Consider the following 21,935-nt stretch of genomic DNA (forward strand, 5'->3'; position numbering starts at 1 on the left):
AGTGGTTGCGTTTATTATTGCGCATCTTATCTGCAAAGGAAAATATACTTAATTTAAAGTCATTTTTTAACGCGTAATTTTTAATCTTTTGCCTTTAGATAGATCCATCAGACATAATTTTTTTATTGCAAGACGTTTTTTTCGTTGTAAAATAGGTGCCATACGCAATTTTTCTTTCAAAATAACTAAAATGTCATCGAAATAAGTGAAATTACATCAACATGAGTCTGCTTAAAAGGTAAGTAATAACTTTATTATTTATATTATATTATCCTTTTTTAATACTTATATTGAATAATTAGTAAACTAATATTTTTAATAGATGGTTTCATATTTATTACACTTTTGGGTATAAATATGAATTTGATGATATTTGTATTTTCTAGTGTTTGATTTTACGCGAGTATTATACATTTTGAAATTAAAGACTTGGGAAAATAATACAATGAATAAATCGCGTTTAAAATCCGTTAAAAGTCTTTAATTTCTTGATGATATTTGGTTTTTATCAAGTTTACATTAACGTCCTATTTGAGGTTCGTTGGGAAAAGGAGGCGATATTGTAGATTGTTGCAAAAAAACTGTAAATAGTAAAATGAATATTATATATAGTATAAGTAACACAGTGATTACTTATCCTTCACTGGGACTCATGTTGATGGAATTTCACTTACTTCGATGACATTTGAATTATTTTGAAATAAAAATTGCGTCTGGCACCTATTTAACAACGAAAAAAACGTCTTGCAATAAAAAATGTATGTCTAATGGATCTAGCTAAAGGCAAAATATTAAAAATTACGCGTTAAAAAATGACTTTAAATTAAGGATATTTTCCTGTGCAGATAAGATGCGCACTAATAAACGCAACCACTGCGACCAGCCAGACAGCCCGGACTATAACCGAAATAGCAAGAGGAACAGCATATCAAAGAACCAACTATACTAAAATGCTCACTTGTCAACGTTGCTACCTCCTATACGATAAATAAAACAGGAATTTTAACACATCTATATATTTACATAAGAATTTTAACAGTGCCATAATCAAAACATACATATTATATACCTTAAATATAGAGCTATAGTGCTCTAATTGAATGTTAGAAGCAAGCCCAAAACAATTTGATTGCCAGGAAGAAAAATAAGGAATGTATTTAGTCCAGTCAAAATGGACAAAAAATTATGCTGCAGGATTATTATAATAGCTTTTGACTGGACTAATAGAACGGCTGCAAGAATGAAGTGTGACACTACGCTGCGCCCAGTCAAATCGTTGCATTGATTTGAGTGAACATAACATAGGATGCTGCCGTCAGACTCCATTCTTACAGTCACTATTTTATTCCCTAAAAAAACCTCATAGAAGATGATTATAGGATGAAACCATAAAAATATCTGGAAGAGAATAGAACACGATCTATGAAGCATTCTCTTAACTTGTGCTCTAATACTGAAAATTGGATGATGTAACTATATTTAACAGTAATATTTCCACATAATATGATCTATAAGACAGTAACATTAAATATATTGTTTCCAAAATCCTATAAACTACATCCTCTAGAATATAACGTGGGCTACCGAATGAATTGTTATAATAAAATATTTCATTTAGAATACGGGTATTTAGCGGCGAAACTAATGTACACTTGGAGCGATTTGTAGAACCAGGTTTCAGACAAATAACATGATCACACATTTAATACATTTTCTGGCGACTTAACATTCATCAGTATACATTCTACGGCGATAGAATTATACACATTAAAATACATATTATTATTAATTAGGCAAATAAAACACTTATTTAATTCTACTAATAATGAATGTTTTAAATATGTTGTTAGTAGTAACAAGTGCTTTTGTTTGACTGTTTAGTCGGTGAATTTACGGTTAGGGTTGCGTCCGAACAGAGCGTTACGGATCTCGGGCAGCAGCTGCAGCGCGATCAGCTCCAGACGGGACTCCAGCGTGTTGCGGATCTGGAACAGATATTGCAATCAATTATAGTATGCTAGTATGCTACACACATGTTTTTGCTCAGGCAGTGATGCAGTGAGCATTTGCGTATAAAATATGTACATACAAATGCCAAGTAATTTATATTAACGTTTTCTTAGTGGATCATTATTATTTATGTTATAAACTACAATAACAATGTTTGTTAAATTTTTTGTCAAGTAACACTGTTTATAGATTGATGTTACTGTGTTTCTAGTATCTTTGTGGCAGTAATTTTATGTTTATTAAGAAAACATCCATTGTTTGTTTGGGCAAGAAATTTCTTTCCTACAACACTTACAAATCAAATATTGCTTTATATCGCCTTTAGACTTCTCGTATTTACGTTTAAATAAAACTGCAATAAAAATAACATACCTTAATGCGGCCCCTGGCAGCAATCAACTCAATACCACCGCAGGTGTCTGGTGGCAGGAAGTTCTCGCTGTCAACCTTGATCTGTACATCCTTCTTGATCTTGTTCTTGTAGTCGGCCTGAGCTCGGCCAATCAGGGACTCCACTAGGGCTTTGTCTACTTGTCTCACACGGAGGGTGACTGCTGGCTCCATGAGCTGTAAGGTAAAGTGGTAAAAATAACTTTAACATATTTGTTTCAATAAGAATGATGTTAGTTTAAATTTTTCTACTTTTGAATGAATTTCTGATAGCATTTTATTTTACTTCATGCTCAATAGTCATTCATTGTTTGCATTCTATAGAATTACATTCAAAAAATACACTTTATTACTTGTCTATCACATATCTCAAGTAAAGTTTAACTTGGAAGTACATAATTACAATGAATGCATAGGAAAGAACAACCACTCACTTGGAACAGAGCTTGTACAATGAGTGTCACAAGCAGATCTGAGTACAGCTTGTTGTCACTGGGCACCTCAGCCAGGCGCTTGCGGGCTTCGTCCAGTACATTGCGCACGTGGTCTTCACGCACTTTGAGCACCTTCAGACGAGCTTGGTTCAGCATGTTCGATGACTGACTGTTGACGACAATTTTATTGTTTGTATCATGTACGTAATACAAATCTTTGTCTGTATCAATTGTTCATGTTGTGATTAAAGCAATAATGATTGAGAAAATAAAAATTAGTTCCATGTATTATCAACAACTAATTAATCACTGCTTTCGTTTTTTGAGAAACAAGCATCATCACAACCAGCTGACATACAATAATTATATTTATATGTATTAGAAACATTTTTGTTCATCATATCTCAAAATATACAAACCTAAATAATATAAAATATTTTCTTGGATCAATAATAAAGTTAAAATCAAATCATGTGACCATAATGGATAATAACCATTTATGGTCACATTAATTATTCTGGTCACATGTTTTTTACTTATAAAAACTACTATCATTCTACAGAATTACAACCACTTCTAATTTGTCATATTATTTGTCTTCCAATTACATATTACATTATATTTTTATTTGTATAATTTGGAACTCCATTGAGAATATTTCATATGTAGACTACATATTTATACATGTTTATAATACATAGGTATATTTATTTGTTATATTATCATTAGCTAAGATTATACTTTGTGCTATAAAAGAAGAGATTCACACATAAAATATTGAATATGTATATTATGTAGAAGTATGGTTTTGGCACAAATTGTGCAACATGCTTTCAAGCAAATACTCCATACTACATAGGACATGTGAAAGATAAGGGACTTATCAGTGATGTGAAAAAAACCTTGGTAACAAAAATCAGTTTACCAGCCTGTCATGTTAATCATAATAGAATGGTGAAAGAATATTACAATTATAAAGTTCAGTATAAAGTGAAATTTTCATTGGATAGATATAAGAAAGTGCAATCATCCTTTTTAATGACCTACTTTACTATGTCCTTATTGGTCAAAATAGAAGTAGGAAGTCAAATATTTCTAATGAGACTGATAAAATTTGGTTAGGATAATATGTTTTCTTTTTTTGTCTTCAAATAAGCTATAAAGCCTTAAAACTATTACAGTATGATTCAAACTTAATGATGGCTCTGAACAACGTACATTCCAATGTGCAGAAAACAATTTTAGCTAAGCATTTATTAAACAACTTGACTGTTTCTGCGCACACATGCACAGATGTTCCGAATCCCCATTAGGTTTAAATCCAACTGTACACCTATAACAAGTCACCCTGTCTAAACAACATTTAAGGCCAGTTCAGTCTATTAATTCTCCATGTCACTTTGTTTTACTTAACCAAGATTTTCAAGAATATTTTAATATTAGCTCCATCACACTGTTTCACTTGTGTGATAGCTAGATAATGAGTGCCTATGAGCAAATATAAACATTGGTTTTGAATGAGAGAGTATTTCTGATACTTATTCATCTTAATATATTAATTGTTATATAATATGTATGTAAAATGTTAAAAAGGCAATAGTAAAAGATAGTGCTGGTTGTTAGTGGTGAAGCTAATTGAAGAAGGATAAAAATTGTTTCATGTGTAAGTCACATGTTTTACTATTAATTACACTGTCAAATTTGTAGTTGAATAGATGTGTAATGAGATAATCTTTCAGTGTGTTAGAAGAGCAATAGTAAACTCAAAATGTTATCCCTATAGAAATCTAGTTAACCTACATCTTCTTTTGGAGTTCAACTTGTTTTTCTTTCTTCTCATAGTACTCCATAATTTTTAGCCGCTGTTGTTGGACCAGACGGCCTTTTTCGATGTTGAACTCCTCCTCTGCCTTGGCATCGATTTCTTCAGCCTTTTCATTGGCCTCTTGTTCGATGAAGGCCATCATATGCTTGATCTAAACATAAAATACATATTTTAGCCATGTCAAGTGTTTCTTTTATTGATCTGTTAAATAAATTAATATAACATTTAGTGCCCGACATGGGATGCCCTGGATCAATCAATCTTGACATTTTCAATGCACTGAAAACTACGTGTAGCAATTATCGTAAAATATCGATAGTTTACGCGTATTTACCTGCTTTTGAACATCTGCATCGCTGAGCGCCATGGCTGATAGTTATTTTATAACACCACTAACACGTAAAACAACCGATATTGAGCCAGAAAATTAAACACTGGCTGAAGAGATTAGTCGACGCCTATCAGACGTGCTTCTCCATTGAAATATCATATGATCCCAGTGTTACCATTTATTAAATTACAATAGCGTATGACTTTTCATAAACAATACTGTCTATGAATATGTGCATTATTTTTGAATAAAATATAAAAAAGTAATATAAACTATTAAAAAAAGTACATTTACATTGAAATTGACCTTCGGGAAAAATTTTTGGGGAAATATAGTTTTTAGGACAAAAAAAATTAATATAAATAATAACAGTCATGACGGTAGTTTTGAAATTATTTAATGAAGACCCTAGGATACAGTAAGTAACTTCAATTTTAAAGTAATTCTTGGAAAAAATTGTGTAACGTTTGTAAAAATTTCTAAAGTAGATTAAAATTTAATTTTAAACTAAAATGCATCATGAAAAAGCGAGCTAGTGTGAAAACTAACCATTCTCAGCAGGTTTTACTTTCAAATCTTTATATAGATTATTAAGACTAAGGCTTTCGTTATCACAAAATTGGAGAATCATCAGTACTTGAAAATTACTTAATATTAATATATATAATCAATTAATAGGTAATAATAACTAAGTTATTAAGTTATTGAGATCTATGGATTTAATAATTTCATGCGGTAACTTTTTACTTCATGTTATTTGATAAATCAATAGACCATCTAAATTAAAGTTTTTAATAATATATGTTACTGAATAGACAAAATTAAATAGATAAAATAAAAAAATTGTTTAATATTATTAATAATACACAAATATGTATTTTATTGCTAATTAAATCAATAGTTTGTGTTAAGGCCTGAAAGGTGACTGAATTTGTAAATTTCCGCTCTAACAATATGGCCGCCAGTTGTTTAGGGTAATGTGGCGTTCAACAAATCTGAGTGAAATTGTTAAAATACAAACTAGAGACGTAAAAATGTATGAAGTTTTGGGTGTTTTATAGCAGTGTCCCATGGAAAGATAACCCTGGATATTTTTTAGTTGGTGCATTAAATGCTCAATACTGAAAAATTGAACAGTCAACAAACTTTTGTTTATTTCATTCAAGTGGAAATATTTAGTATTCTCAAGGTGTATATGAGTATGAACTATCCATACTGTTACTGAAATAAGAATTGAGGACTGACGTTGACACATTAGGTAAATATTTTATTAATTTATTTGATGGTGATCTGAAATTGGAACGTCTTCCAGGGTCGCCATTGTTTGACAGGAGAATAAATAACCATCTTGATCTAGTACGTATACCAACTTTTGTTATTATTGACTTGTTTTTATCACATAAAAATTATCCAACATGCCAAATTGGTTACTTATTACATATATTTAACATTTATATTTTTCGTTTATCACCTTTGATTGAAAATTTGCGTTAAAACAGTAAGTTTAATTTGCAGATTTAAATTCCAGCTGTCCATGACATTATTTGTACTGAGTGACAACATGTAGGGCACTATTTAATCGTTTTTCTTATTTATTAGAAGTCCACACTAATTCTATATTTAATCTTTAAGATTATATTCTGCTGCACCTGTTTCTATGGTATCAATTAGTACGTATTCATTGATTTTTAAGAAGGTGCATTTTCCCCTCTAGGATTATCTATTCAGTCAGCTAAATTTATTTATCCAAAACAAAGAAATGCAAATCAATATAGAAGACACCAAGAAATAATTTGGAAAAACTATCAAACTTCTCAGTGCAATGTTAGTATTAATAGAATCACATTATTGGAATGTGTATATAGAAAGTATATTGCAAATTATGAAACTGAAATATTTAAATAAATTATCTGTTAATCAATCTCGTGTATGTAAACATGATAGTTGTAAGCATAACATTAAGTAGGAGTCTTTGATTAGAATTCATACATATTCCAAAATTACAAATCAGATTATTCATAATTCAATTCAACAGGTAAAATAACTTTACATGTTCAGCTTACAGTGTCTATTGCCTTTGAATCTTTTAGTTCTCCATTTTATAGGTGTAGTGATTACAATCATTTAGCTGTACCTTATATTAATACAGTATAAACATAACTAAAAAGATAGTTAGGTAGTTACAATATCATCATTGGTATTCTTGTCATACCATATTCACTCCCTTATGTTTGAAATAAATTTCTCCAATTCTATATTCGCTGTCTTAACTAATTCTACATATACTTCAAAAATTATTTAAGATAAATATTAACTAATACAAAATGAACAAATGCCGTTTCTCATAAATATATAAAAATTTTCAGGGTATGGCAAACTTGAATTATCAACAAGCGCCTAGAAGCCTCGTAAGTGGGGGCGTTGGTGGGCGCGTCGGTTCGGGTCTCGTCAGCGGAGTGTCAGGACATGTGACGCCAACGTTTGGTGGGCCGCTGTCACCGGGCCGGGGATCGACGGCGATGCCCGGTGGTGCACCCCCGTCTATGGCATCTAGGTCAACATTATTTGGACAGCGAGCATTTGCTGATCGGAGGGTACCAATGGCGACGCCACTGTCGCAAGCTAACTCAAATTCTATGGTATGTTGGTGAACGGAATTGTTCTTTTTTTAACTTGCTTTTATTAGCTTCACCTGTATGTTAATAAACGTAGTTTAACACAAGGCTAGAAAAAAATATAAATACTTCAATTGTGAGAGATATTTTTTGTATTCGGTAATGGCTAATTTTGAGATACAATATTAATATTTCATATCAATTTAGTTAGATATAATGGATGTAGTTCAGCCTGTTACATATTTTATTATTCATCTATGATATTTGTTTTTTGTTAAAAATAAATTTAATAAATACTTAGTCCCTTCATAATCTGTTCACTAAATGTATGAATACATTATTTATACATTTTATGCAGCACAATAGAACATTGACATAGTTATTTCTTCAGCTGACACAGTGGCCTCAATTTTAATTATATACAAAAACTATGATTGCTTGACAACTATTCAATTTACTTGCACTCTACTAGACAAATGTACTAACATACATTGTACACATAAAGCTTGGCAAAGATTAGTCTTTCACTCTTTTTTTGTGATCACTATATAGTGGGTGAGTGCAAGTTAAGTCATGTTCATTTTTAATTATATTATAATTATCCCCATAAGTATCCCCATTTTTAAGTTACAATATTTTTGTAACTTAAAATAGAAATAATTCTGATTGTTAGAATAGAAATATTTCTGATTTATGCACAGTTGAGCCCTCAAGTGTTTTAGGGTTGCAATTAACTTATTCTATTAAGGAATAATGTAACATTCGTTATTCTATTAAGGAATAATGTAACATTCTTATGTTGGTAGAGTTTTAATACTTGGTTTAGTAATTAAAACTAGTTAGTCATACATAACAAAAACTGTTAATGGGGTGAAGCCCCATTGCACTTGCACTGATAAACGAAATTCTCATAGCAACAAGATATTTCACAGCAGTTAAAAGTAGCTTATTCACTCAGCCCCGGAAATCACAGACACAATAGAAAATCTATTGTGTCGTGGTCCGATTGGGACGCTCATGGCTCAATGGGTTAATCTTGCACTTTAAAATCTCTGTTGTGACACGAAAGAAAGACAAACAAACACCTTTGAATTTATAAATTATAATATTAGAAGGCTCTTTTACTTTACATTAATCATAATAAGCTTTTTACTTGTATTATTTATTTATTTAATACTTTATTGCACACACATTACGTGTGTTACATATTATGTGTGTCAATGCACAATTATGTTGTCTTTCCTTTTGCTAAAATAAAGATCAAATTATTGTGCAGCAAATTCTCAATTTCTTATATCCTAGTAATATAAATAACGTTAACTTTGCACGTTCCAGTCAAGCATGGCGAACCTGTCCCGGTTCAACGCGAGCAACAACTACCACTCGGTGTTCGGCGAAGGCGGGGACACGTCGACGCCGCCGCTGCTGGACCTGAGCGAGTTCCCGTCGCTGACGGCGCGAGGGGCGGGCGACCAGGCGCCGGCCGCGGCGCCGCCCCCGCCCGGCTCTAAACCTTACGGTGAATATACACTTTATAACTGACTTTTTGTATGGTCCTATACAAAACGGTGATGCAAGAAAGTGAATTATAACCAACATATACATAGAATCGAAAGTCAAGTTACTTACGGCGACTGTCATAATGTCTGTATGTAGTTATGCTTACATATTTAAAACTACACAATGGATAGAGTGATTCAAGAGGAAGGTTTTAGTATATAACTTATTAAGTTTTAGACAAAGTGGGCGAAACCAGGACCAGAAAGCTATTTAATAAGTACTTTAAACATTTATTTGTTGATGTTGGTGTGATATGTATATAAAAAAAATTAAAAAGTGTGCATAATGTGCTACGCCATAATAAATAATAAACCACTAAACATCCTCCACCCATCCACAGTGGGTATGGTCAAGCAGCCAACCGCCGAGCAGTCGGAGTTCACGATGTCGTCGGAGGACTTCCCCGCGCTGCCGGGCACGTCGAGCGCGGGCGCGGGCGCGCTGCCGCCGCCGCAGCCCGCGCCGCACGAGTTCGTGCACGCGCCCGACAAGCCCGCACGGAAGGGCATACAGACCTCGCCTGAAGGTTGGTCTCGGTACTTACTATGTGTTTATGTTGACGAGGAAAGGGCAGTGTCGAAGTTTTATTTGTTTGTACTGTAATTCAATCGACGTTGGTACGTTAAATATGTATGGGCCAAGCAAGCATAATATGCTGATGGTTTTATAAAACAAATATAAACCTCGCTCGAAGATTGGTACAGTATGGAGATGGATTGTATAGTAAGTACAATTAATAATGTCTCACGGTGCAGACGGTGCGAGTTCGCGCACGTGCACGATAAGCCGGCGCGCAAGTGCACACAGACCTCGCCTGAAGGTTGGTACTATGTGTAGATATTTGACAAGTATACCGTCGAGAAAACATTGTCATACATGTTGCCTCACAGAAACACTAAAGGTTGGTACATTATATCTGTATTGTATGGACAAATTTCAAACTCTACATCACATACAGCGCTATACAGCACATAATTTTACATTAAAACCCAGTTAGACTTGATTTAAGTAAACATGCAAATTGAATAACCTGCAAAGTGTTAAGACACATTAATATATTAACAACTGAACGTATGTAAATCTTAAAATAGTAGAACCAGCAAGAAAATATGGTTTTTACCAAGGCATGTTGATTACTAGCTAATAGCTAGAAGGTTGCCACAACCTGTTAATAAGCATAAACTTATGTAAGATATTATTCAATATTGTAAATATTTTATATTATTCCTTTATAGTGAAATATCACATTAAATAATAGCTATAATTAACTATAAGAAAAGGTTTAGGATTCATTTATTGTATTGGAATAAGATGCGGAATAACTACTAATTATACTAAACATTGTTTATTTAAAATGCAATTTATATATTTTAATGTGCATGATACAAGTTACTCATAGACTAACATAAAATGACACATGTTTCTTTTTCTTCCCCAAAGTTGTCAGTCAAGGAGCACATTCGGAATTTTATGGTGTGTATAACAAATGGAATTGTATGGATGTGATTAAAATGTTAAGTTCATGTAGAATGTCGGTGTTCTTAGTGATTGCAATTGAAGTATGTATTCCAGGCATGTTTTAAACGTAGGTTCGCGTTTTAGTTTTGTTTACATGTGTTTTTCTTTACGTGTGACAATTTTGTCTATGTTTAGTTTATTTTGTTTTTTTTTTATTGTCAAATGTCTTTGATCATCAGTTGTAAAATTTAGATAGAATTATTATTGCACATGAAATTATTTTGTATTTTGATGTTTAGAGTTTAATTAGTACAATATAATATAGAATAGTTGTTAGCATGCATTTATGCAGTTTATTTTTAACCTCTTTATGGCATGCAAATATATTTTATTTATTAACTGTGATAAATATATAACTTGTACTGAGCTTTTAGTTTATATTTAGTATTTGTATCACATGTCTTATATTAATTGCATGATTAACCTAATAATATAAAATAGTGTTATATTTTTTATAGATAGATTTAATGAAGAAATATTTCTTATTATTTCAACTTTAATAGCATCAATCTTCTGTGAAAGTATGTAAACTTAATGTTTCACTGTAAACTTTTAGATTTAGTAAAAAAGGCAGTTTAAAACTTATTTTATTATCATTTTTTTAACAATGGGTATAAAGCCAGAAAAACTATGAAACAGAACAAAACTAAAAAAAACTTCCACTATTTAAAATTAATTCAAACGTCCAATACATCAAACAACAAATTTTCCCCTGACTGCCTTTCCTAAGAACGTATTAATACAATAATAAATTCATAAGAAAATATAAATAATAACACAAAATTACAGGCAAAGTGACGAACATCCCCGAGACGATGATACCCAACCAGTTTGGCATCGTTGGCTTGCTAACGTTCATCCGAGCCGCGGAGTCGGACCCCAGTCTCGTGTCGTTGGCGCTAGGGCAGGATCTCACTGCGCTCGGGCTGAATCTTAATTCGCCGGACAACCTTTATTTAACGTTCGCGGGGCCGTGGGCGGATACGCCTTGCAGGTAATTGGAATTTTCATGTAATAAATAAGGATAAATTTTAGGTAGCTTTTTATTGTTATAACGTGTAAGTAAAGATAATATAATAAGTAAAGATCAATTGAAAGTAATTGTTAAGTTGTATAGATTTCTACTGATAATAAAAGTAACATAGTAAATTGTCTAATATATGCAGATTATAATCTAAACGGGTTAACTAAACACGCATTTAAAACCTAATGTGCAAATAAACATTGTTAAGCTAAAAGAAGTTTAAAATATTTTCTATCATACTATATGCGAGAACAAACGTCGAAAATAAGTTCCGCAGCCAAGCATGCAAATCAAAATGTTGGCTTTTTTAGTACAAATTAATTTATAATTTTCATGGTTATTTGCAGGCCTCAAGACATGGACTATCATGTTCCTCCTGAATACCTGATAAACGGATCAATTAGGGAAAAATTAGCACCTCTACGACTGAGTCGATATAAAGAGGATTTACTTTTTTATCTATTTTACTGTTTCGTCGGAGACGTACTGCAAATTGCCGCCGCCGCTGAGTTGTAAGTGTTATCTTTTTTATTGACATTAAGCTTTAAAATTAAGTAGTAGTTTATACAATGATTGTTTATTTATAAAGAAAGATGAACATAATAATTTTAATAAACTATGTATTAGAGATAAGATTGTATAGTAAAAAAAAATATTGTTGCATATGTTACGCTCACCACGCGTTGTGGTCACAATTTAAAATCAGCCACAGCCACACATTTGTGTTGTGGGTCCAACGGTAGAAATACCAAGACAACTTCTGAACATTTATAGGTTTACAAAAATGCCTGTCACTCTCATTCGCACCAATACGTAGACCCACAAGGGAACAACGGCATTTGCATGTATTTATTTATGGTACAAATCCATATTAGTTGGTTCAATAAAGAAACGAATCTTCAATGGCGGCGCTTATCATTCCCGCTCAAACACGGCCGTACGGTATGCAAAAAAAAAGGGAAAAATTAAATCACTAAAATGTATTTGATTTTCCCTATAATAGTTTTTATCATAAATTTACAATGACAATTATGCATTTGCGAAAGTAAATAATGTTTTATTGGAATTTGACAAAATATATTCTTTGGGAAAAGTTGTTCAGTTTTATGGGCTTATTACAAGTATTATGGGGATTTTATTACATTCTGTATACGTAAATATGATAATTCATATAAATACACAAATACAATAACAAAAAAGTTTGTCAACAAACAATTTGAAATAATTAATAAAATAATTATCAATTTACGTTATTTTTATTTTCTTTTTTGCTGATCCTACCATCTGTCAAAGTCAGCTTTGGCCGCCATTGAAGATTCGTTTCTTTATTGAACCAACTAATACATATAATAAATCTGTAGAAGGGTCAATTCTGTACATTGAAAATATTGAAAAAATAAATACCAGGGGGTGTTACTGGATTGATACCAAACCCAAATATGTGATTAAAAAAAATTTTTGTCTGTCTGTCTGTATGTGAAGGCATCACGTGAAAACTAACGGTTCGATTTCGATGAAACTTGGTATAATTATACCTTATTATCCTGGGCATAAAATAGGATACTTTTTATCCCGGAAAAATACGGACGGAGTCGCGGGTAGAAACTAGTGATGCACAAAATTGTAATTATTATTGTATAACGTGTTCAGATATAACCGCGAGTGGCGGTATCACATGGAGGAGAAGGTGTGGATCTCGCAGGCGCCCGGCATGCCGATGGTGGAGAAGACGTCCACGTACGAACGGGGCACATATTACTTTTTCGATGCGCATAATTGGCGTAAGGTATATTCCTCTTTTTTATATGTATATGTGAAGTTTATAGCTTGTAACTAAGTAGAGTAAGAATGATTAGATGTAGTACATAGTTTAGTTAGTTGGCTCAGTCTGTTAGAAGAGTCGTAGTTCTGTGAAGACTTGTGGGTTAAGCTCATATTCAGAATGTGATATTCAATCAGACTGACCGCATATAAATAATTGCTTGCCCTGACCTTGCCTGGGGGCTGGGTTGACGCGATATAAAAAATAGCTTATGTTATTCAGGAAAAATGTAGATTTCAAATAATTAAAGATTTTTTTAAATCGACACTGTTAGAGTTTATTTCTTTCGTTCAAAACTTTCTCTTTATAATATGTGTAAATGAAATCGAGTTTTATAATGGGAACTATATTTTCTATCACCAAAATTACTACTCTACTTATTAGGACACACCTATTATAATACATACAAAAACATTTATTTGGTACTAGACCTTATATCTCAGGATTTTAGGTGATTTATTGTGGAACTGATTTTGCATTGTTTGGTGACTACATTTTGGTGACAGATCTACTATTTTGAGGACACTCTATTATTTAAGAAACACAAAACTAATTAAATTGGTGATAGCTTAAATGATACCCTTTTAGAGGTCCGCGCCACGCCGGCGTGCCGCCGCCGAGAGACCCCGGCGCGCCGCCGCCGCCGCCGGGTCACAGAAAAATTGGCGCCGAGTTCAAATTTTGCGCGCGAACACAGCACGAGTTGTTGTTTACAACACGGCAACGATAATAGGCAATGTCTACTATATCGATGCCAGATATTTTACTCCAAAAGCTAGCCAAAAAACACTCCAATAGATTTATTGATGGGGATGACGACGTCGCTCAAGAGTGTTGGAGATATTTTGCTACGGCTAACCCTTCAGATTTAGGAGATGTAAAGGGCAACATTCTTAAGTTCTGGGAACAAAAAAAAAGTTGTTTTTCCTGGGCTTGCCGAATTAGCGCGATCGCTTCTATCTATCCCAGCTTCAAGCACGCCAAGTAAAAGGGTTTTTCTGTAGCTGGGCTAGTCTTAACTGCGAAGAGATCGCGTCTAAATCCTGCAAAAGTTAACAAAATTTTTTTCATCCATGATAATTATAAACATGATTTGTTACAAATCAGTAACATTCATTGCTATGCAGACGACAGTAGGGGGGATGCTCTTTATCCCGGCCGTGCAAACACCTCAAAGGAAAGCCTCAATGAGAGTCGAAACAAACTTGTGCCTGAAGTCGAGTCTTCTCTCCAAGAAGTCTCGGATTGGGGCGAACTTAATCGAGTTCAATCCCCTAAAGACACAGGTTTGCGCGTTCACCGCTAAAAAGACCCGATTTATCGTAGAACCTCGGTTTAAGAGTACTCCCCTTAGTATATCGCCGAAAATCGGAATCCTCGGAGTTGAAATCTCGAGTGACGTTCAATTCCGCAGTCATTTGGAAGCGAAGGCTAAATTAGCCTCGAAAAAACTTGGTGTGCTCAGTAGATCGAGATAGTACTTCAAGCCGGCCCACCGACTTCAGCTGTACAAGGCTCAGGTGGGACCGCATATGGGGTACTGTTCTCATCTCTGGGCCGGAGCCCCACAGTATCAACTCCTTTCTCTTGACCGCATCCAACGTCGAGCAGCTCGAATTGTCGATGACCGTAGGCTTTCCGATAGGCTTGACCCACTGTCAGTGCGGAGAGACGTTGCGTCTCTCTGTATACTGTACAGAATCTACTATGGGGAGTGCTCTGAGGAATTGTTCCACCTTTTACTAGCCGCACAGTTCCACCACCGGACCACACGCCGTAAAAACCAGTTCCATCCGCACCATCTGGATGGTTGGCGCTCCACCACTGTCCGCTTCACCCGCAACTTCCTTCCGCGTACGGTGAAACTATGGAACGATTTGCCACCTGCGGTGTTCCCGGACAACTACGACATTGGGGCCTTCAAGAAAAGAGCTTATTTGTCCATAAAAGGCCGGCAAAGCACCTTACAACACTCCTAGTGTTACAAGTGTTTATGGACGGTGGTGACCACTTAACATCAGGTGGCCCACCTGCTCCTTTGCATGCTCTGACATAAAAAAAAAAAACATTGCCAATAAAATTATTGGCAATGTTTATAATTATCATGTTCATCACTAAAAAGTTAAGCTTCTTGATTTTCATAAAAATATTTTTTTTATTAAACTTAAACAGAGATTTTTCTACTGTCCACCCACCCCCTAATAACTTTAAAAAAAACTAGGCGACGCCGCGCCGCGCCGGGTGCCGCACCCGGCGCGCCGCCGCTGGGCTTTTGGACTGCGGCGCGGACCTCTATACCCTTTTATAATCGTTAAAATATTTAAAGATAATCTTTAATAGGTACTCAAAACAGATAGATTGTATTAAGAAAGCATAACTAAACAGAACATTGAATACCTATAATTAATTGTAGGTGGCGAAAGAATTTCACCTGGACTACAGCAAGCTGGAGGGCCGGCCGCAGCTGCCGCCGCACGTGCTCACGTAGCGGCCGCACCTCTCTCACACTATTTACGTAGTTTTGTTATATAAAAAGTACAAGTTATACACTCGTTTTATTTTATCCTTCTACTTGATGATGTTATAAGTGAAAGGTGTAGATAGATTACCAACATTCGAACTCGGCATACTAACGCACCAAATGACAACAAAGTAAGTACAAAAAAGAGACAACTTAATCGAGACCAGAATTGACTTCTGGCTAATTAGCCTACACCTACACCTTTCAACTTTTTTGTTACTTCTATCGGGTGAGTGGACGGTTGCGTGATGAAGCAGTTAAAATATATTTTGATTGATAGACTAGATCATTTATTTATTCAAGTAGACTTCTTATAAAAGCACTTTTGAATCGTCATAACATTTTTAACAGGTTCACTGTCCAGCTTATATAGTGAGAATTGTTCCATACGTCCAGTTATGTTTTTATGTCCGTCCAGGAATTATTTATGATAAAACGGTACATCTGTTACCTATGTCCCGACACTATTTGGTATATAGGTTATGTTCTGTCAAGTCCACGTGAAATAAATGACGATCTCTCCACGTTCACTGTTAAAAACAGCCTGGAAATCGTATGGACGACCAGACCACATATGGTCTGTGGACTAGTAGTGCTATATACTCTACAGACCATATTTGGTCTGTGGACAGTGAACCTGTTAACATTTACCAGCAATAACAAACGACCTGAAAAGTCCTATGGCCCTATGTCATAAAAGCGAAAGTTATAAAAGTGTTTATATCTGATACTTTTTTCTTTTACACAGAGAAAGTAACTCTATAACACATAATACTTACTAGTAGCTAACGCTATCTATCACTCCATGAAGCCTAAATCATTGAGCTGATTTTGATGACCTGATGATAAAGTTAATCACAAAATATTTATGCAGAGAATAATAAATACAATAATTGTATAATATAATTAGGAGGGGAATTAAATTGGAAAGGAGGAATAAATAAAAATTCATACATAATCTCCAGCATATATTGGGTTAATAATAAGCATTGTTCTGTACACAACATCCACTGAAGGTTAGGTGGAAAACAATGAAATAATACTAGATATTTATTTCAATTATACTGCAAAAAATATAAAATGCAAATGCCATGTGGCTTAAATTATGTACAAGGTATCAGAGAACTTAATCTAATTCTTCAGCACTGATAGAAGGCACTACATCTTTTTCAGAAGAAGGCTGTCCGCTATTATCTTTCATAGTAGGTTCTTCATCATTCTTTCCTGGCACCCATAGGCCGGAGTCCACACACCTCTTCATATAATAAATAGCTTCTTGTTCTGGCATTTTCGCTATAGTTGCTTGAAGCATTGGGACGTCTTGAGCATCAAAGCATTTCTTCAATTCCTGTAACATCATCATCCTCAATTATAGAATACATATTTTACAAACGGAGCGTGAACATAGCAATTTCTCTTGATTCTAACTTAAACTTCCATTCCATTACATTTATTTATGTAACAGGAAACATTGAGATATACATATGGAGACGACACCGCCTACATCACTTATGTTCCGCTATGTTGAGCGGATGACGCCATATGGCGTAACTGCACGCTCATTTTTTATTTGTTTTAAAGTGAAACGCATCAAATATGCCTTCGTGTGTGTTACGATATTGCACAAATAATACGGAAAAGTGCAATGGAATAACTTTCATTGGTAAGTACCTAACTAGATAATAATTTTTAAAACTTAGTTAGAGCAAAAAAATGGCGCACAGCTTTTGTTTGTGGTGTCTCCTCCATATGTAGTAATATTATCTCAATGACAGGAAATAGTAATTTTGAATAACTAATTAATGAAACAAAATTAATAAAAAAAAGGTTTGAGTTAACACAATTTTAAATAATTATTTAAAGTTAATGCCAAACAATAATAAACAATAGAGTAATTTTGCCTTAATAATAAATTCTCATAAAAAAAGGTAATATTTTGAATTAAAGTTAAATATTGAAACAAGAATAAATTGATTGATTTTGGGAAACATTTACTTTATTAAAAAAATACTATATGTCAACTTTAAACTACAGAATTACAGATATAACTACGACTTACATCAGGCAGCTCCTCATAAACTTCCACAGGATCCAGACCACCTGGCCCCAGTCTGGCTTGTCTCTCCTCCTCCTCCTGCTCTTTGATAGCCTCTTGTATCTTCTCTTGCGCTCTCTTTTGAATCCTCTTCTTAAATTGTTCAAGCTCATCATCAAAGGAGTCTTTGTATGTCTTTTCTGCTACTTGAATTCTGTGAATATGTTAATTGGTCAATTTTCTTGGTATGAGATGATAGCACAGTAAAAAAATGTGTGCGTGTACTAGTGTACACACGAAAGAAGTGGAACTTCTTTATGACCTTATTTTTCAAAAAATTATTTATTATATTATGCAACTTTACAGAAATATGTTGAATCACGCGTGGTAGGGATAAGAAAAAGATGGCGCGTAAAAATGTCACGCGTAACGAAAAAATGTTACACTAAATTTTTTTCCAACCCCGATAAAGAAGTTTCACTTCAAAAAATCTTGAGATTTTTGATATCTATGGAATGAAACTCTGGGAGTTTGCTATACCTTGCCACTTTTTAATTTTTATATGCTCTATAAAAATCTATTTTTTATGGCAGAGACATCATTAAAAAAAATACAACTTATAAATAAATACCTTGAGAAGAATGACCCAATACATGCACGGGGATCCACATCCAATTGCTTTGATAGTTCAAGCATGTACTGCATACAGATAGTTTGATGGGCTACATGGGACATTAGCTCATGTTTCTGAAAGCATATACATAAATATAAATATTACATAATTTGGTTCATTAATAGTTTATAGATTAAATGCTGATAGTTAGCAAATAATCTCAGTTATTTTACTTAAAAATTTGAGTACAATAATTGCATGAATTCAAAGAATTTGGCATCTTTAATTTGTAGACCCATTTTACTTACAAATTGTCCTAAAGGAATAGAAATAGATTATTGTATAAGTTTACTCACTCCCTCCATTTCCAAATTGATACACCAAATAACCAAATAATTAGCTGTTTCTTCACACACAAGCTGGTTGTGCTCTTGGAGAAATTGTTTGGAGTCATCATATTTTCTTAACATACCAAATTTCTTAAGAAGTTTTTCATTTTCATTTATGAATTTCTTCATCTTTGCTTCCTTCTCTTCTTCAGTCAAATTCTCATCTCTAGGCCTAGCGGGTTTTGTATTAATTACTGTTTTAGTAAACCCTGGTTCACTTATTGTGTCCACATTCCATGGAGTCGTTTTTTCTTTCTTTCTTAATTCGTCTTCTTTCTTCTGTATCTCCTTTTGCTCATTTTCTAAGTCAGCAAGGGCTTTTTTCAGTGAATCCATATCTGAGCTGTCAGGTGCCACTTCATTTATCTTCTTTTTGGTTTCATTAAGTTTCCTAATATTCTCAGCCTTACGTTGTTCATGTTCTTGTTTTTCCTTTTTTCTTTCTTCCATTCTTTCGACTCTGGCTTGATGACGCCATCTAAATAACGACGGCGTATCAATGTTTGGGTGAGTTTCATCTTCATCATCTGATATCTGTTAATAAATTAGAAACGAATATAAATGTAAGAAGAATTGAAAAATAGCACAATGTTTACAATATATTAACCGTAAAGTTTAAAATAAAATTGATATAAAACCAACCTCAATATCCTTCCACTTGCTGTAATCGACCATTGTTGTGTTTGTGTGTTTTGTTTATTGGGTTTTACAGCAAACTGTTTATAACTTTCTAGAAAGCCGCTTGACTAAGCGTTTTCTAGATAAAACAAGAATGCAGCTATAAAGTTATTAGTAACTTCCTTTGACACATAAAACTCCGGAATATTCTTTCAAGCTGACATTGATAGATGTCAATTAAAGGCCGCTGCATACGTGACGGGATTTTACCCGGACGGGACGTGACGGGAAGTTTTGGAAACATCGTTGCATACAAAATGTATCCAAATACGCATATGTCACGGGAACATCGACGGGACGGGAACGTGGACGGGAAAAATATCGTCGCCGACGATGTTTAGCACGTCCCGTCCCGCACGTGCCCCGTCCCGTCCGTGATTTCGCTACGTATGCACAGTCGCTCCGTTCGTGCCGGAGAGATTAATAGTGACGCCTTCCAAGTATCGAAAATGGACGACGAAAAACTGATCGAATGTGTTCGCTCATATCCAGCGTTGTATAGTATAGCGAACCCACAATATTTAGACACAAAGTATAAAAATTATTTATGGCGTAAAATTGCTGTGAAATTGTCATACAGTGAAAACGGTTAGTGTTATTTAATGAATATATTGTGGTATTCCTAACTATACTTAGTCCTTTTCACCTATGATGATTCCTGTGACACTTCATCGTGTTCTGAATTACGTATTTTATGTTTAAAATGCCAAAATAATTTTAGTGCTGCATAATATTTTTGTTTTATGGCGGCATTATTACCAAAAATATAAAAATGAAACATCTTAAGCTTATAAATCAAAAACAGTATTGTTTAGTTTAAATTAATAAATAAATAATTAATAAAAAAATAAATAATAATTAAAGCCAATTCTTGAATTGAAAAATCCATCTTTCGTTGTTCACAACACTAGCACGTTAGATCCGAATCAATGCCACGGTACGTATGCGTTAGCACCACGTTCCCGTTTTGAACGTGGCAATCACGTGCCCGTCCCGCTCACGTCCCGTCCGAGGTATTTTCCCGTCACGTATGCAGCGGCCTTTAATTTAAAGAAAACCGCAGCTGTGGTACCAGCAGTACTGCCATTCATAAAAAAATTGAATTGAATTATTGATTGAAAATGTGTTGAAAATCTATCTTCATATCATAAAGCTGAAGAGTTTGTTTGTTTGTTTAAGAACGCGATAATCTCAGCAACTCCTGGTCCGATTTGAAAAATTATTTCGGCGATAGATACTAGATAGTCCATTTATCTAGGAAGGCTTTTATGCTATAATATATTATAATACAGCCTAGCGTGGTGATATTATCATCACGCTAGCCACGCGGGTGAAACCGCGGAGCACAGCTAGTGGTTGTATAAACTATTGTTTATTTCTAAATTCGGTATTCACTTGAACTCTTTGATGTTCGTTTTTATTTGAATAAATACCTAGGTAGACCCTGCGGCCACATTCGCGAGGTAATGGGATAAAATAATAGATTCGATCTTTTACTATTAAATTTACATGTGTTTTTGCGTGAAAGAGTAACAAACATACATTCATACTTCATTCATACATACATGCATTCTTACAAACTGCCGTCAATCGTGTTTATAATAAGTTATAGTAGACTAGTGGTCCGCCCCAGCTTCGCCCGTGGTACATATTTAGCAATAAAAGGTAGCCTTTCTCGGGTATCAAAATATCTCCATACCAAATTTCATGCAAATTGGTTCAGTAGTTTAGGCGTGATTGAGTGACAGACAGACAGAGTTACTTTCGCATTTTAAGTTGGATAGGAATAGTAGGATAGTCCACAACAAGGTCCACAACATAAAATTTGATAAAATACACTCGGGTAGTTACTTTAAAAAGGTTTTATTTTATTTAAAATTCCTAAATAATATTTAATTACCTAACAACTTATTTGAGTCTGCATACATAAAACTAAAATCTAACAACATTACTGTAGTTTTAATCATCGTTTTAATTTTAATATCATAATATCTAGGTCTATAATTCAATTTTAATACATATTATACATGGACGATATTATATTACTACGGGGTGGCCCAGAAAGACCGAAGTGGTGTGAATTCCTTATAACTTTTTTATTATAATTTTTTTTTTCTTTTCTTTTCAGTATTTTGTAAAGAAGACTTGGATAATTTATAATGGAGCAATA

The 21,935-nt window shown here is 33.9% G+C and overlaps 3 protein-coding genes across 7 annotated transcripts; 1 reads left to right on the forward strand and 2 right to left on the reverse strand.

Annotated features, from left to right (window-relative positions):
- Nucleotides 1-1,000: 1,000 nt before the first annotated feature.
- LOC123700854 (V-type proton ATPase subunit E) lies at nucleotides 1,001-5,158 on the reverse strand. Its single transcript, XM_045648203.1, has 5 exons — nucleotides 4,994-5,158; nucleotides 4,635-4,810; nucleotides 2,835-3,003; nucleotides 2,383-2,577; nucleotides 1,001-1,985 (listed from the first exon to the last, which is right to left on the reverse strand). Exons 1-5 carry the CDS (start codon nucleotides 5,024-5,026, stop codon nucleotides 1,878-1,880), a joined length of 681 nt encoding a protein of 226 aa, XP_045504159.1. The 5' UTR covers nucleotides 5,027-5,158; the 3' UTR covers nucleotides 1,001-1,877.
- A 264-nt stretch (nucleotides 5,159-5,422) lies between these two features.
- LOC123700866 (CCR4-NOT transcription complex subunit 2) lies at nucleotides 5,423-16,074 on the forward strand. Of its 5 annotated transcripts, none has more exons than XM_045648224.1 (8): nucleotides 5,423-5,551; nucleotides 7,357-7,629; nucleotides 8,941-9,124; nucleotides 9,506-9,691; nucleotides 11,473-11,677; nucleotides 12,055-12,219; nucleotides 13,358-13,493; nucleotides 15,943-16,074. In XM_045648224.1, the coding sequence occupies exons 1-8, from the start codon at nucleotides 5,510-5,512 to the stop codon at nucleotides 16,015-16,017; spliced, it is 1,266 nt and encodes a 421-aa protein (XP_045504180.1). In that variant the 5' UTR covers nucleotides 5,423-5,509; the 3' UTR covers nucleotides 16,018-16,074. The 5 variants fall into 5 exon arrangements, with proteins under 5 accessions (XP_045504180.1, XP_045504184.1, XP_045504181.1 ...); XM_045648228.1 differs by having other exon boundaries at nucleotides 9,506-9,508; XM_045648225.1 differs by lacking the exon at nucleotides 5,423-5,551 and adding an exon at nucleotides 5,792-6,248.
- A 931-nt stretch (nucleotides 16,075-17,005) lies between these two features.
- On the reverse strand, nucleotides 17,006-19,825 carry LOC123700840 (hsp90 co-chaperone Cdc37). Its single transcript, XM_045648183.1, has 5 exons — nucleotides 19,730-19,825; nucleotides 19,055-19,621; nucleotides 18,717-18,832; nucleotides 18,110-18,299; nucleotides 17,006-17,398 (listed from the first exon to the last, which is right to left on the reverse strand). The coding sequence occupies exons 1-5, from the start codon at nucleotides 19,760-19,762 to the stop codon at nucleotides 17,177-17,179; spliced, it is 1,128 nt and encodes a 375-aa protein (XP_045504139.1). The 5' UTR covers nucleotides 19,763-19,825; the 3' UTR covers nucleotides 17,006-17,176.
- Between the last annotated feature and the right edge of the window lie 2,110 nt (nucleotides 19,826-21,935).

This window comes from Colias croceus, chromosome 20, assembly GCF_905220415.1.
Source record: "Colias croceus chromosome 20, ilColCroc2.1".
NCBI classification, from domain to species: Eukaryota; Metazoa; Arthropoda; class Insecta; order Lepidoptera; family Pieridae; genus Colias; species Colias croceus.